This window comes from Passer montanus, unplaced genomic scaffold, assembly GCF_014805655.1.
Source record: "Passer montanus isolate IOZ18808 unplaced genomic scaffold, ASM1480565v1 scaffold7, whole genome shotgun sequence".
NCBI lineage: Eukaryota > Metazoa > Chordata > Aves > Passeriformes > Passeridae > Passer > Passer montanus.
Window position 1 is genome coordinate 13,666,813 of NW_024372147.1, and position 16,562 is coordinate 13,683,374.

The 16,562-nt window shown below is 41.5% G+C and overlaps 1 protein-coding gene across 2 annotated transcripts in view; it reads right to left on the reverse strand.

Moving 5' to 3' along the window:
- Positions 1–267: 267 nt before the first annotated feature.
- DMRT1 (doublesex and mab-3 related transcription factor 1) overlaps positions 268–16,562 on the reverse strand; it is a 59,168-nt gene continuing 42,873 nt past the window's right edge. For both annotated transcript variants that reach the window (XM_039730045.1, XM_039730044.1), the window contains exon 5: positions 268–440. In XM_039730045.1, coding sequence (XP_039585979.1) covers positions 298–440 — 143 coding nt within the window. In that variant the 3' untranslated portion in view covers positions 268–297. The remainder of the gene's footprint in view (positions 441–16,562) is intronic.

The window sequence follows — 16,562 nt, forward strand, 5'->3', positions numbered from 1 at the left end:
CCGGAGCCCCTGCCCGCATTTCGGCGACGCTCTCCCCGCCTCTGCCCGACGGCGGCCCCGGCCCGAGCCAGGCGGCGGAGGCACCGCGCTGGCTTCTCGGCAGCACGATGCGTCAGCCGGCCTGGCGGCGGCGGCGAGCCCCCACGGCGGCCCCCGGGGAAGCTGGCGTCCCGCCCCGCACCTGGGAAGAAGAAACCAAACACCCCCCGCCCGTCCCCCGCAACCCCCGAAGAGAACAAGCAAACCAGAACGCTGCTGCTGTACCGCCCCGCCCGGGCCGGGGCCGCCGCGCCGCGGCTACTCGCCGCTCTCCTGCACCGGGCTCATCGCGAAGTTGCCGGGCTCCGCCGGGGGCTCGCACTCCAGGTCCCCCTTGGTGCTCTCGCTGCTGCTCGACAGGCACCCCAGGCCGGAATCCTGGCTGCTGGGCGGCGAAAACACTGCGAGTGAGGGGAAGAGAGAAAAAAACCACAGTGCCTGAGATACCCCTGGCCCCGACCAGAGGAGACTCACACAGATCTCCCCTCTCCGGGAAGAGGGGCGAGCTGTTCCCTCGTGCACGCCGGGGTGCTGGTCTCCCTCCTCCCGCCAAGGTGAACGGCGGCAGGAACAATGGGAAGAAAACAACTTCAGGTCTGGGGGCTATATCCCTCCACCCACAAGGAAGCTACTTGCCTACAGACCCTGCCCAAGGCTGAGGCCAAATATTATGAAATTTAAAACTAATGCGGTGCTAGGAACGGTTGCAACATTGCAATTTGCAGTAGATACAAAAACCATGTAAAAGGGTCTCTGACCTTCCTAACCTTATACGAGTTGAGATCCACCCCCAACACTCCCTTCCTGCCTACCATGAATATAATTAAGGGGAAGCTGCACTGGTAATTTCTCTCCTCATTAACTTCCTGATTGGTTTCAGGCTCAAGATTCCAGCAGCCGGCAGTTTGTCACCAATTCCAAATGGCCAATCGTTAATACTAATGTTTGTGTAGCTAACTGCCAGCATCTGCCACGGCTTCTTGTACAACAATAATAGTGAAAGGGTAACATTAGTGCTTCCCGTGTTAATTCAGATTCTGTTCATCAATAGGAAAATCTATGATGTAATTAGCAAAATGCATCGGTAGCTGAGGCAGTTGGAGGGAAACTAAATCACAGCAGGAGCTCCATGAGCCCCTGACACCTTTATCATCAACACTATGTTCTGGATTTTACTGTTCAGTGGAAAGTATTACCAGCCTGTGGTCTTTTAAAAGAGAATATTGTTTATAGCCATTGCTGGTTTCTTAGAAGCCATGATGAATCTAGTACAACTGCACAAAAACAAGGAATACGGAGTTGAGGCTTAAACTCTGTCCTGAAATCACACTGCTGTGCCTAAGCGAGCTGCTCCTCCACACTTGAGACCTGGGTGCTTTCACAGTGGGGACTTCTAGTAGTCCTGAAGTTCAATGAAAAAGATGAAGTCAGGCTTGACTTTATAGCCAGTCAAACTCAACAGGATTCAAGGAAAGTAAACTGCACCATGTGGGTGCAGAAAAAGCCCACTTTTTCCATGAGAAAATTAGAAATACACCCCCAAAAAAAAAACATTAAAAAAACAAAAAAAAACATTCAATTTCTCTAGAATCCTGTGTTTCTGCAGAAACTTCCATTTGCAGCTCAGTTGCCAAATTTGTCCTGTTTTTAAACACAACACTGACCAAGAGATTGAAAAGACATTATGAAGTTGACATCACACACATACCATTTTCACCTACTTAACCCACGAGCAGACCAAATAGCCATTTCCATTCCTTTCAGGGAGTTTTGACCATTTTTGATATTGGAGAACCTGACGCCTTGATTTAATGCAAGTGTCTCCTTTGATGCATATAAGGGATGACTAAGGCTCTAACATCACTCTGCCAAAGCAGACCCTATTATTGTTTTTTAGAGCTGACATAAATTTTTTAACTCTAGGGAATGGGATATTAACCCTGTATTACATTTTTTCCCAGATAAAATACAAAGAAAAGAACACAGTGCTTAGACATGAGAGAGTGACAAGGTAGTCAAGGCAACTTCCAATAGTTTTTATATATTCTGCAAATGCTAATTGTTTAACAACACAGAAAGAGGAATCTGGTCTGCAGTATCATGTATTCCTTTGCTGTATGGTCAAATGGACAGAACTGCCAAACAGGTCTCCAACACTTCCAGGACTGAAATAACCAGTGTACTGATTGCACTGATTTGCACTTGGAACAGGCTGGAACTGCACCTACATAACCTGCAGTTGGGAGCAACTGTTTAGATTTCTACCTTTTCTAGCCCACCAACCCACCAACCCTGAAAGTAAGTGTTGCAGAATCAGAAATGATCCTCATGGTTTCCAAGAGCGATCCTTATGGTTTCCAAGAGCGAAACTCTCTTCTGCCGTAAGGAGACCACCAGGAGATTCCTAATGGTGTGTTACACCATTATATCATCCTTTTTAGTGTTTAAGCCGGGCTGGTATCAGAGTCTAAGGATAAGCCCCATCTCCTCAGTGTCTGGATGAGGATACCACTTCTCTTTCCCCTTCACTTCCTCTATTAAGTCATTTCATCATGGCCTAAGAGCTCCTAGAGGACTTGAACCAAGTGTAAACACGCAGATTACAGGAAACAAGCAGAACAGAGAAACATTTCTGTTCCTCTGCAAGGGAAGCAGCACAAACATAGTCACTGTATGGCCCAGTCTGCACCACACTCCCATGATCTGAAACACACATTGTGCACTATTTCAGGTGAGTATCTTGTTGGAGTGGTTAATCCTTTGACTATTATGTAGTAACAGAGCAGAGATGCTCTGTAGGTCCACATGCCAATATCTAAGGGGAAATCACTAACAGAAAATGCAAAATTATCACCTGTCCTGATGTGTTCTACAGACTAGCTCCTCAATGGTAATTCACAGCTTTAGGTTGTGCCTGCCAACAACTGCAGCTTTGGTAGGATATGGCCAGGTCTAGCACCAGGAATCATCTCCTCCTCCATAAGGTGCCTTTGCATTATGTACTACTGCAACTGGTATCACCTCAACAGGGCTGCTGGCTCAAGGGCTCAGCTCTCCAACTCTCAGAACCTCATTCTGCCCTGATTTAGCAAAGCCCAAGGTGTGTGAAGGATTAGGACATACTTGTAAGGGTTTTGTGTGTTCTTGGACTCCAGGACAAAAGTATGAGGGAAGTGACTGAGGTTAAAAGGGGATAACTTTTTGTTTAATCCCAAGTACCCAATGGGCAAGAGGTTTATTTATCCTAAAGGATTTGTTAATGCTTCTAAGCATGCATATGCCTGAAGTAATGTAAAGGCCCACTTTTAAATACTGAGATCTATAAATCCCTGCAACAAAGTTTCAGAAAGTGGTTTTGTTTGGTTTTTTAAAACTTATTTTCCAAACACAAAGAATCCAACAGATTCAACATGCTACAGTACAGATGTTAAAACCCTAGCACAGCAAAACTGCCGCTTTTGTTTTTGTTGTCTACTTTTTGAGCAGCTCTATGTTAGTTTGGTACAGACCTGTGGAATGACACAGAGGACAACTTTCTTTGGTAGACAGACAACCAAATCTGATTCTTAGCATCTAAACTGGTGGCTCCTAAGTCTCCTGGACAAATGAAGCTTCACCAGTTTTTCCACTGACTTCCAAATTAATAAAAGTTTTGCTTATTAGGCAATTTGGGCTATATACCCTGCTCTCTGAATACGTGTAAGTGTATGTAATAAGAGCCACAAAGGTTTTAAAAACAATCTGTCACTACCAAGATTTATCTTGAGCAGGTAAGACTGCTACTTCTGTATCCAGACCTGGACTGCTTTATTGAACAGACCTCCACTGCAGTCAACAGTCACTAAAGTCAAGCAAGGTGCAATGCTGATAGAAAGTACAAGATACTCAGATTGGGACTTGTAGCTATAAAAAGGCAGCAAAAAGGAAATAAGCCATTTTGTTCCAGTGTTTTAATCATACAGCAATAAAATGTAGAAATTCCAAGTTCAAAGAAACAAAACCCATGTTCTTTTTGACTTAAGTATATGAGTTTCATCTGTTTGAGGCTTGTGGCTGATCCTCCCACAGTTGTTACAAAGCCCTTATCTGTGTAAATAACAGTACCAGAATTGGGACAATGACAGTTTTTAAAGACCATTCCTTAATCTAATTAACTTTTACCCTTGGGAGAGCACCTGAATACTTTTGAGCCATATGAATCTGAAAAAAAATCAGCTAATATCACACAGGAAAAGTAGTGAGAAAGATCCCAACCACAGACACAAAACCTTATGTCTTCTGACACTGGTAAGTGCATTGACTTTTAACTTGAGCGATCCCCAAAATTTAGTGGACTGAAAAGACTAATACACTTCCAGTGATGCAAGAAATCAGAAGGACATTCATGCTTGCAAAGTATATATTTTCTTGAGTACACATTTAAAAAACGATCAAACTCTAAATAAGGATTAATTTGTAAGGATTTAAAACTGAGTGGTACAATTAATTTTTTAAAACTCTCACCTTTCTTAGGGAAAGTGAGTAAGCAGGTCAGGCCCACACACTGCTAAGGGTCATTCATTTCTTCCTGGTGTGCACAGTTGTGCAGTGTCAACACAGCCACACATGCAGCATCTAGTCAGATGCCATTGGCAGTTTGATGGCATGGGAACATCACTAAAGCATGCCTAAGTTTTTGGCATGAGGGTGGACAGAAACTGCTCTTCGTAGTACCTTCTCCTCCAAAACACTTTCCTTCTGCAAATACTACTGCTGTTCCAAGCAGCAACTTTCACTACAGAGATCCCACATCAAGGCTCCTGAAAACCAGACTGGTCTGGGAAACCACTGGCAGTCAAGCCAAAAAGCAAGTCATGATAGACACCTGCACAAACAAAGGGCAGAATAAGAGAAAATGGCACTGGCATTCTCCTCAGGATCCCAATTCAAACCACTAGAAGACATAAAGGGTGCCTGGCCATGCTGGCTGACTTGGTGGCTTGGAAATAAGCACAAGTCAAATTCAGTTTGACAACAGTCCCGTTTCCACCCAAGTCATAGGTACCCTGTTACTCTCCTGCTCAGACTGTTGCCAAAAGGACCGACTCTACCTCCCAGAATCAGCCTGCCAGGCTACAGCAACTAAGGTAACACTAAGGTCACTGCTTGACAAAGCATTAAGTCAAAAGCCCCAAATCAACCAAACCTCCAAAACAGTCAGCGCTGCAAAATCAGACATTAGGAATTTAGAGCACTATCAGAATCCTCAGCTGCTGTCTCAGCAACTGAGAAGACATAAAAAAAAAAAAAAGACAATGGGAGAAAGGATATTTTTCCTGTTATGAAGAAAACATTAGAATGGCAGCAAGAGTGTCAAGGTCTGTCCTCATGTCGCTGTAGATGATAAGATGGGCAAGATGCAGCCTCCAAGTAAACACATGCAAGAAGGTCAAGTAAATTCTCCTAACAGTGAGAGGCACTCACCTTTGGGAGTACTTAACCCTATGTTCTTGAACAAGGACTCAACTCCTTAAGCAGAGTTAACTACCAAATGGTCAAAAAGAAAACCTACCTCTGTGATACCGCTCATGTGATCCATTCCTGTGTGAATGCTCCATTTAAAAAGATGGAGGACTACTGACTTACGCCAGGGTGAAAAAACTGGTGAAAAAACATAAGCTAGCCATGCAATGTGTTCAGTCTCATATTCCGGTATTTGGCCCTGTGCAGATCTAAGACACCAACAGTCAAGAGCCTATAGGTCCAGGGGTTCCTATTAGGCCACAGAGAAGCTTCAAGAAGAGACAAACTTCAATCAGCTATGTTTTCAAAATTTTCTTTTGAAAATTTTCTGAACACAAAGATTCCAATTTTGTAAAGCCTCAGCAATGCATGTTCCTGAAGGACATTTGCACTTGGTGAATCCCAAATATATTTTATCTCTTTTGCTTCTACTCTGTATGAACTAAAGTAAAAAAACCTCCAACATTACACTGGAGGTATTTTACTTTAGGTAAAAAAGTACATTACATCTCATTACATCTTTCTTGCTCAGGATGACTGCAAGGATGAAATGGCTCTTACTGAAAATTCCTGCCAACATCCACAAGTGTATAAATGCACTATGCATTTCTGTATTGACTGTCCTTCCCCTCTGTCCTTTGGGCCTACCAGGGGACAGCTTGCACAGGGATAAATCCTGGAAGCCCACTTGAAGCCAAGGGCTTCTGCTTGCTGCAGGTGGTTGCCACAACATAGTGTGAGTGCAGACTTCTTCGCAGCAGTATGATGCGCACCAATGTGTAAGATGAGGAGGCTGATACTAAGCAGTTTACAAGAGAAAAAAGAAAACTCAGCTATGGGTCTGCCTTAAAAATAAACTCCACATATTACTTTGATCAGCTGAAATGTCTTTGTGGCTGTTCCTGTGATCAATCTGTAATGGATTCATCTGTGCTGACCACAGTGCGAACTGACTTGCAAGAACACAGGAGTGATGATCCTTTTCTGCTTTGCAAACTATTAACACAATGGGAACTTGTCCCATTCTAGAAATATATGTCTGTAGATTTTTTTCTGCTGAAAACAAGTTACAGGAGCAACAAAGAGAGCTGCTTTTTGATGCAAAAATCAAAACAAGCCTAAGGATCTTGAAACAAATGCACACTCATTTGTGTCTCTTAACACAGGTGTAGTATTTCACTGCACTGCCCTTCTCCCCTTCTTAAACACCCACTCTTGTCACTAACATTTAAGGCAATTAGGATTATCCTGGATGCCTACACTAGGACACATTTATTGAGTATTTTCAACAAGCATTAATTTCTGGCATTAGGAACCCAGAACAAAAGGTAAAGATCTAAATAGAGATCTTTATTCAGTATGCTTTACCATGGATTACTGCAATTCTTTTCCAGTTCATGCTTGCAGTTTCAGCAACTAAGAAGGTAGGACTATAACTGATGTAATTAGAAACCAGAAGCCAGAGAAAATATTCTCCTGCTGACTCCCTCACCTTAGGTTTCAAATTCTCTTACAGTAATATGTGAAACAATCAAATAAGGCTTTCCACTTGTCACCCACTACCAGCTAGACAAACAAGTTGCTAAAATGGTACTTGGGAAGCTTAGGCTTTTTACTCAGACTCCAAAACATAGCTTGAAACTATACCAATCTTCTATAAAGCAACTGCTCTTCATGCTTGCATGCACAAACTGGAGCAGAGCAGTACTGATGGACCAACGCTCTCTCTTATCACCAGCTTCACATTCTGAGGCTAACTTGATGTCATTAAGCCACTGCAGCAAGCTAGAAAAGGCACAGGATGAACAACCTCAGGAAAACTTCAGGTGTGCTGGGTGTGTACCCTTACTTTGAATGACTGAAAGGTGGCACACAGAATTCAGCTGATAGAAGCTCTCTTTGTTTGGCAGACATGAATGGCTACTTGCCTCTTGTGGATGTACTCATCCCAAGTGCTCACTCTACCGAGTCAGGTCCCAGCTAGGTACACCGCCACAGAAACCTCCCCAGTTTATATTCCACTGCCAGGAACCCTAATGGCTAGTCCTCTCCAAAAGAAAGCATTATTTTAATAATTTCAGAAAGATTTTGTGCTGGAAGACATGAAGCGAAATGTTCTCCAGCATCTCAACATAAAGCAGGCATCTCCCACTGTTGGGTAACAAGGTAAACCAGGCATTTCTGTAGATTGTTTTTGAGTCACCTGTAAGTGAAAACATTCTGTACGATTACACATAAAGCCTGACCTACACATAAAACCTCAGCCACAAAAGAGCTGACAGTCACAGACTTGACCTACTTTCAACGTGGTAGTAACACTACTAAGAAAGGCGTCATGATTTAATAGAAAAAGTATCTCCCTTTTCCCTCCCTTCTTCTCCAGTCCTTTATTTCATCCTCTGTGTTGTCCTGGGCACACAATTGCACAGCAACACCGGGAATTGTAATGAAGAATAGGTGTTGTAATTGCCAGTACTGCAGAGATACACATGCTTCTCCTTCAGGCTGTAACTCTTGACCAGCAGACCTACTTCTAGAGATCCTTACTTCCCTCAGATATTCACGGCCCACCAGAGAACCCAGTGGTTTGCACTGCTGTACTCTGCATCAGAATCCAACAGGAATTTCTGAAAAACAGAAACCAGGCCACCAACAAACCATTTACAGATTCAAGATCAGAGAACAGCCACAGAAACATAGGAGACGGCACTGATTTCCAGAAAAGGAAGATTTAAAAAGTGGCTGTGAAGTACAGGGGGTATTTGGACATCTGTCACTAACTGAGGAGCAGCAAGGAATCTCAGAGGAATGAAGTTATTTGCTTCATCATGTAACAAGACTGTGACAAAGATGGGACCTTCAATCTCTCTATTCCTGGAAGTCAGATACTATTTCTCTATCCTACACACAACACTGGAGACTGATTCTCCATCAAAAAATATGTCCTTGGTCAGAAGACTGACAAAAAACAGGCATCACTAAGAAAAAAAAAAAGAACTTCAAATTGACTCTTTGGACTGTCATTCTTACTCCTACAGTAATCAAATTCTAACAACAAGATTAAAATATGAACATATTTATTTTGTGGCCACTTTCTGAAGTCAGATCCATGAAATGAATTGTGTTTACAGAGGTTTGTTTGGTTTGGGGTGTTTTTTTCCCCCATGAAAAGAGAACAAACCATTCCACAAATCAGAGTCACAAGAGGCCACACAACCACATGAATGGCCAGCAACCCTTGACAGTAAGGCAAGAACAGCAACGGACTGCCTACAACTCCGAATCTTTGACAGGAATCATAAAACGGTTTGGTTGGAAGGGATCTTTAGGCCATCCAGTTCAACTCCCTTGCAGTGAGAAGAGGCATCTCAAACTAGATTAGGTAGCTCAGAGTCCATTCAACCTGACCTTGAATATTCCTGTGAATGTTCCCACTTGTGAACTCTCTGGACAACCTGTGCCAGTATTTTACCACCATCATTGTAAAAAACTTCTGCCAGTATCTAGTCTGAACTTACCCTCCTCCTTTAGTTTAAAATCATCATTCCTTCTCCTATCTACTAAAAAGCCAGTCATGCCCTTATCAGCCCCCTCTAACTAACTGAAAGGCCCCAGAAATGTCTCCATGGAGGTCTCTTCTCCAGGCTCAAAATGGACTCATCATCTATGTGATACTGCTGAGGAAAGCAAGCTAGCTGAATCCTCTGTTTGTTCTGTTCTAAGTTTGCAGAAATACTTGATTTCAGCAAAAACAGTAAGTGGGTTAGATTTTTCCAAGGCAGAAGTTTCTATCAGAACAACTTCCAGCCAGCTCTAAAGAAGAGAACATGGTATTGTCTCTTGTCACCCTTGAGTTCCCTCAGACAAAGTTAGGTGACTTCATGCTAATTTTGTGGAGACTGATTACTGTCCATCTCCTCTGGGTTCTGCATATTCTCCTATGCTGATGAAACAGGCTTTTCCACACATCCCAAACAACACCTAACTAGCAAATAATGCCACACTGAGGTGACTGAACAGGAAAAAGACTTTTTTGTGGGATGACTGCTGACACTGGGGATGCAGATGGAGGTAGGAACTGCTTCCTGTTTCAAGGGAAGACTCACAGCCTACATCTGTCTCCTGGATCAACACAGGAGACAACTAGGGAGTCCCAACTCCTGGGGCATATGCCTCTGGGCACCACTACAATAGACCTAAAAATGCACTGCCATTTGCAACAGCTGAGGCAACAAAATGTTTTTTGAAAAAAACGGTTAATTTTAAAGGAAAGAGTACACTTGAGGCTCAAGATAATGTTACCAAGTAGCAGAGTATGTGGAGACACAAAAGGCACAAAGTTCCTCCCTTGTGTAGCTGTGCTAAAGGAAAGAAACATGATTCCAAGAGCTTTAATAATCACATAAAACCTTTCAGTATTTAGCACAGAAATCCAAATACAACATTATTTTGTCTGAATGTCTCTCCACTCTTGAGTCACAAAGGCTGTTAACCTTCACTAGTATATCAGGAACAAAAAAATAGTTTGCATGACACCAAGACTAGCCATGTAAATGTAAGCGTTAATTCTGGTCACTTCTCTTCGTATTTCATCATTGCCAATGTCAATTTATAAAACAAGGATGAAATCCATGCCCAGGATCATCAGTCCTAATGCTCAAAGCATAACCAAATAGTTAATAATCATGGACTCAGCTCTTTCAGGTTTAACAATTTTTTTTAAAAAAAGCACTGTCTCAGTGCAATAGTGCTGTATTATACAGCTTAGATTTTTTTTTGGACATAACTTGCAAGCTTTTGGAAGTCAAGAGGTTACTAAACAATCTGTCAAATTACTAGATCTAATGCAAGTGATCTATTATGGTAAATACAATGTATTTTCAACTGGAAAATAGGTTCATTTACTTTTAAAATTCTCTTATAATTCAATTGTTTCTGCTAGGAAGGGAGAAGACAAAGATCTGCAAATTGCACCACACTTGCAAAAGGAACAGGAGGTTTGTCACAGACCTCAGCATGAGCAACACTATATTCACCTTTGAGTGTGACCAAAATTGAGTAAGATGAAAGAAAGAATCACTTACATCTTACAATTTAAATTAATCTGCAATTTAAAAAGCTCAGAAGGCTTTAAAGTGACTTAGTATTACCATGGCATTATAATTTCTACATTTAACTTTAATCTGGATGCAAGTTCAGCAGATCTGCAGTAAAATGGTTCAATGAGTATTGATGAAATAAACAGCACAAGATGGGTATGTGCAGAATAAAAATGTTGCTACTTGTTTTAAAGTGAGATTTATTCCCCTCAAAGTTTAGGAACCTTGATGCAGTAAGTCACAATACTTGAGTAAATAGGGACAAAAACAGAACACAAAACATTTTTGAGGTAGTCAAGTAAGTTAAATGAAGTTTCACACAACATTAGGCTTAAGACAGATCCCGTGCTGTATTTATATTCATTTCCATGAACACAATACAAGTAATACTGAGTGTGTGCCATCAGCTGGAGGGCATGGGCTGTGTCTAATGATGCTGCTGGTGCTGCCAGCTGCATCTCCACAGGCCCAATGATGTCTTGCAGCCCACCTGGTGATGCCCACCTGGTGGGAAGGTCAGCCCACCAGTAGCCAGCATTTTCTTCTGGATCCTGACAGCAGCAGCCTTGCTAGGAAGGACCAAAACTCCTCTGAGATCACACTGGTTACACTCTACATGCTGTAGAGCCTGCCAGTAGGGCCCAAACTCCTTGGCTGTGTTAGCTTCCTTCAAGGGTACTACGTCCTCTTGTGCCATCTTTCCTTACTAACACTGGAATGGGAGCAAGTCTAGCCAAGAAGCTTCAACATGCACTTCCCTGCCCTTGCCTGGCACTCTCTGAAGTCCAGACAGCAATAGTGGCAGGAAAGTTCAGAACTTTCAGAACTTTATTGTTGTCATCTGTTGTATAGAAAATTTTAAGACAGGTCTCTAGACTCAATCCAGACCCTGGTGGCAGTATTGAAGACTGCCCACCTCCAAGGAAACCACTTCAACACTCCATCTCAATTGATTTCAATAGTACTGACTGCAACTCTGGTCAGTAAGGTGGTTCAACACTCTAAGGGCAAGTCAGGGTGAAGGTAAGTGAAAACTGGAGCTCATCATCTCCTGCATGACACAGCCCTGCTGCAACCCACCACAGACACGGGGCAGTGAAGAGCGTCAAGAGCGTGGGCTGCAAGGAACTTGCACAACACACTAACTCCGTATGTGGTGCTGTTCAGGGTCAAAGCAGGGGTTTTCCCTTTCTTGAAAGACGGGGAAGGCAGCCCTATTCCACACACATGCGGCAGTTGAAAGGCAGAAAGAAAAGCAGCTGAAATGGTCCAAGCTGGAAAGTTCAGAGTCACAGTTATGGATGTCAGCTCCACAGCTGAGAAGCGCAGTTATTTTCAAACTAGAGGCCTACACTCTCGTGAGCCTTTTAAACTACAATTAGGCAGCAGCATATTGATTTCGGGAAGTCCCAGGGAATGAATGTAGCCACCTAACAGGGAAACACCAGACACCACTTAACAAGCCAGCGTTATTTCAATCCGCTATAGATTCTGTTTGCACAAACCTGTGCACAGTGTTTATGCCTTTGGAAAAATCAGAGACTCAATCCACAAAATTAAAGATCCTGAAAGCACCTGTGATTCAGGGAAGCACTGGGGCAAGATGTATTGGTAGAAACAGCTTTATGAACTAGAAGTTCCTATTTATCCAAAGGAGGAAACAGCAAAAACTAACATGAGTGAAGCCTTGATTGAGAGTAACCAGAAAAATTTATTCTATAGTTACAGATACACATCTATTTCAAATCTGCCTCAAAACTGAAATTTATCAAAACGTGTTTCATAAACTCAAAGCCAATACAAAAACAATCACTAAAACAAAAAACCTGTGTAACAGTTGTCCAGGGTGGTAAAACAGAACCCTCCTTGCAGTGACTGCAATTGCTCAGAGACAGAACTTGAAAGGCAAAATGATTTATAAACAAATGGGAGAGAGCTCTCATTGATTTTTCTTTGCCTTTTATGTTCAGAAAGGAAACAAAACTACTGGCCAACTAGACTACGAACATTCTTTTACTTTCAGCAGTCTAATATATGACTAATGCTATGCTTGGAATAAATAACCAACCACACACAGCATAGAGGGTGTGATTCAGACCTCAGACAAATCTTCAACTTGAGAAATGTAACTGATTTAACAGATACTGTGAAACAAACATCAGGCACAGAGCTCTGAAAGTGACACTGTAAAATTATGAGAAAGGAGGGAATAAATGCAAATATGTAAATGCCAGTGTTAAAGAAGAAACTAAATTAAAATTGTTTATTTCAATATGAACTACACTGAATACTCTGTATAAGTTGGCTCCCATTTTTTCCTCATCACTTAGTAAAATGAATCCCCAAGAATTAAGTATTCAATTCCCAACATAATTGGAAACCAATCTCAAGATTTTGTCAGACTTTAAAGAAAAGTGTATTTCAAAAAAATAAATGCTCCCCCCAATCCCGTCAAACATTTTTTAAGGGAGCTGTAAAATCACACACAGAGGCCTTCAGCTTTTCTTCCATCAGCCTGTGGGTACCAAGTGCAGAACCTTTAGTAGCACAGGCAGGGGCACACATTAGGGAAGGGTAGGGAGCTGCTGGCATTTGCTGCTGCTGCACCACTGTGTGTGTAGTGTGACACAACAGGAATGTGCTCAGCAAAAGGCAATCAGTGGACAACCACCCTAGCGGAAACCACCAGGTCTCTTTGGTCTTCTCCTTAGAACACCAACACCAACAGCACTAAAAAGGTAAAACACAGACACTCTCCTAATTACAAAGAGTAGAGGTGAGTCTCTCTCCTATTCTGATTATTCACAATCAGCATTAATATTTATATATGATCATAATTTACACATGTGGAAGCAGTAAGGGGAAGCAAATACTTTTATGCATGCAAAACAAGTTCACTGGCTTTGCACCAATATAGCATTACAAGCCTGGTATTTTTCCATTTTTCCAGTGAAGGCACATTTTTTCTTGTTCTTTGTGTGTTCTCAGTTCTGCAGACTACCAAGATGTCACAAGCAAAAAGCAGCTGTAACACTGGCATGTCTGATCTACTTCAACAAGTTTGGAAGAAACGAAATGTAATATATTATAGCCTATTTATGTCTGCAACAATTACCCTTCAAAACCCGAAGGAGAACAATGTAATTGAAGGTACATGCCTTCTTCCCTGCAGAAACCTCAAACAGCCTCAGGCAAGAGCCAATACAGATGTAGTACAAGGCATTAAGAGTGCTGGATGCTGTAGCTAGCAATTATCCTGGTATTTAAACAAATCTATCGCTCATCAGGAAAGCGTTTAGTGCAGTAGTCGGAGCGAGACAGGCTGACACGGAGCACAGCCACTTAACTGTCCCCTCCAGCGATTACACTTCCTCAGACTGAGTGTCATGTCAAATTAAACAACTACACATTGACTTTTCACTTCTATAAACATTAAGGTATGATTGACAATTCTTGGATGCTATAAGGTAGTCATTATAATCACCCAGCGTACTGTTAGCTAATTTGTGGCACAGGTTTTTTTCCCCTATTCTGAGCCATTTCTCTTGGACTATTTTTACAGTGTCCTATAGATAGCATCTGCTTTGGCTTTTTTCAGAGTCACCATAATAAAAGGTCATTGCCACCACAAGACCTTCATGTAAGAAAAGAAAATAAAATAAAATTAATAAGTGACTTAAGCTCTACAAAGTAACATTTTCTTCTCTTAGTCCTGGCCCACACTTACCCATTCAACTCAAATTTAGAGATGTCTGGACAGCAACAATTGGATGCTAACACTGCAGTAAATACTGTTCATATGGCATCTAGAATATTTTTTCTAATTCCTACCCTAAGTCATGGAGATCTCTTTGCTCTATGTAAACAGACACGGCAAGAGGAAGAAATCACCTGGAAGAAAGGGAAATTAAATTACAAGCTCTACAGAAGTGTTCTGAGTACATATTCGTAAAGACCTCAGGCTTCCTGAGGCCATTATAGCACCCCTATGACAGGGCACCACTTACTAATATCTGAAGGCTGCAGCTTAGTAAAGTTACTAGAAATTGAGCAGATACATAAAGCAGTCAAGGTTGTGAAGAAATACACCCCTTTGATTTTACGTGCAACACTGTGCTGCCTGAAACCACTATGATATAAATGACAGCTTTACTCTCTATCCCACTAATTCAAGCCACAAAAGTAATGGTGTCCAAACTTTCCCCTCTCAAAATAAAAGGAGTAAAAAAACCCTACATAAATAATACTTAACACTTCTACCACCAGTGCTATCACCACCTTCTGCCCATCCTCTACACTCCCTCCTCCCTAAGAAACCTCACCAGATTTGTTAAAGCCTCTGGTAAAGAAGTAGGTGGGATTAATACTATATCATTAAGCTAATTATTGTAGGAATGTAAAAAGGTAAAAGACTTTAGAAAGCGCAAAAGGGCTTCAGAAAGTAGACACAAAGCTAAGAAAGGCTGGGAAATTTCTAAACTTTCTCATGGGAAACGAAGAAGTTAAAAACCTTTATTTTGGCTGTAGCAGACCAGAAGATCAATTTCACAGTGTTGGCTTTTTCAGGTAAATGTAACAAATCAACCAAATAAAATTAGAACTAATAAACACATTTGTGAAAACTGTTCTGAGCTGGAAAAGTACAGTTTCACTGCAGTATTAGCACTTAAAACAAAAACAAATGTAGGAACTGACAATAGGTGAGGAGGACAAATTAAGTGTAGTTATCTTTCCTGTCTGGTAGTTACAACTGCAGTTCCAGTCCTTTATCCACTTCTGAGCTATATATAATACCTGAGCACAGGTCTCAGAAATATAAAATTAAATATAACAGCATTTCAAATATATCTCCCCCTCTGGTTGAAAAGTCAGGCAATAACAGAATAAAAAGAGTTCAGTGAAGATTCCACAAAATGACAGCTTTGTTTCAACCTCAGGAGATAAAGAAGTCACAGTAGTGAAGACAGTGACATATAACTTAATTCACAGGCTTTGCAGAACAGCACTGAACTAAAACCACACAAAATGACAGGAAGCATTTAAAAACTTCACTGTCTGTCTCAAGTATTTTCTTTCTTTTTAATCCTTTAAATACCACCAAAGTACCTAAGTTTTCCTGAAGCAAGTTATTATCCTTGTCTGTAAGGCCAACTAGCACAGCGTGCTAGTCCACTTTATACAGCTATTACTGCTTACCTCAACTCCAGAAGTGATTCTCTGAGACCACCAGCTGCCCAAGACAGCACATTTATCTCCAAAGACTTAGTCTTAACTTACTGATACATGAAGTGTTTTGGTTGTATTTTGCACTGACCTCCCACTTATGTAATTAGACAAAGGCGCCTACTATTTTATCCTATTCTCAATGACCTTGTGTCCACACTGCAATTGAAAGGACTAACACAAGCAAGGAGCACATCAGCAATTCCAGCACATGGCCAGGTGTACAGTAACTTCTGTAGTTTTTGTACTTTAAAGCTTCCGCCTAAGTTTTTCCCAAATCTTCTGCTCAAAGCTTCACCTTCCAAGCTTTAGGAGACATTCACAAATAAAAAAATCCCACAAAACCCAAACTTCTTCAGCTCTTTTCACTGGTTATCAACCAACTGCACCACCTCTACTGTAGATAGAAAACTCTTTGAAAAACGAATTTTTTGAAAAGAAATGGCTACTTCGCTGAAGAGATAACACTAAAATGCAGCACTTTAACAAAATACTGAAATAATTACTAAGAAACAGCATAAACATAAGACAGGGTCCTGTCAGAGAAACCTGTGAGCACATGCAGTCTTTGTATACAGAATGTGCACATAGAGTATGTGTATCTACATATCCATGTATATCGATCTAGGCACCCACACACAAGTGCAGATATGTGTAGATTATATATATTATATATATAAAGCTAACTTTCAGTCCTCA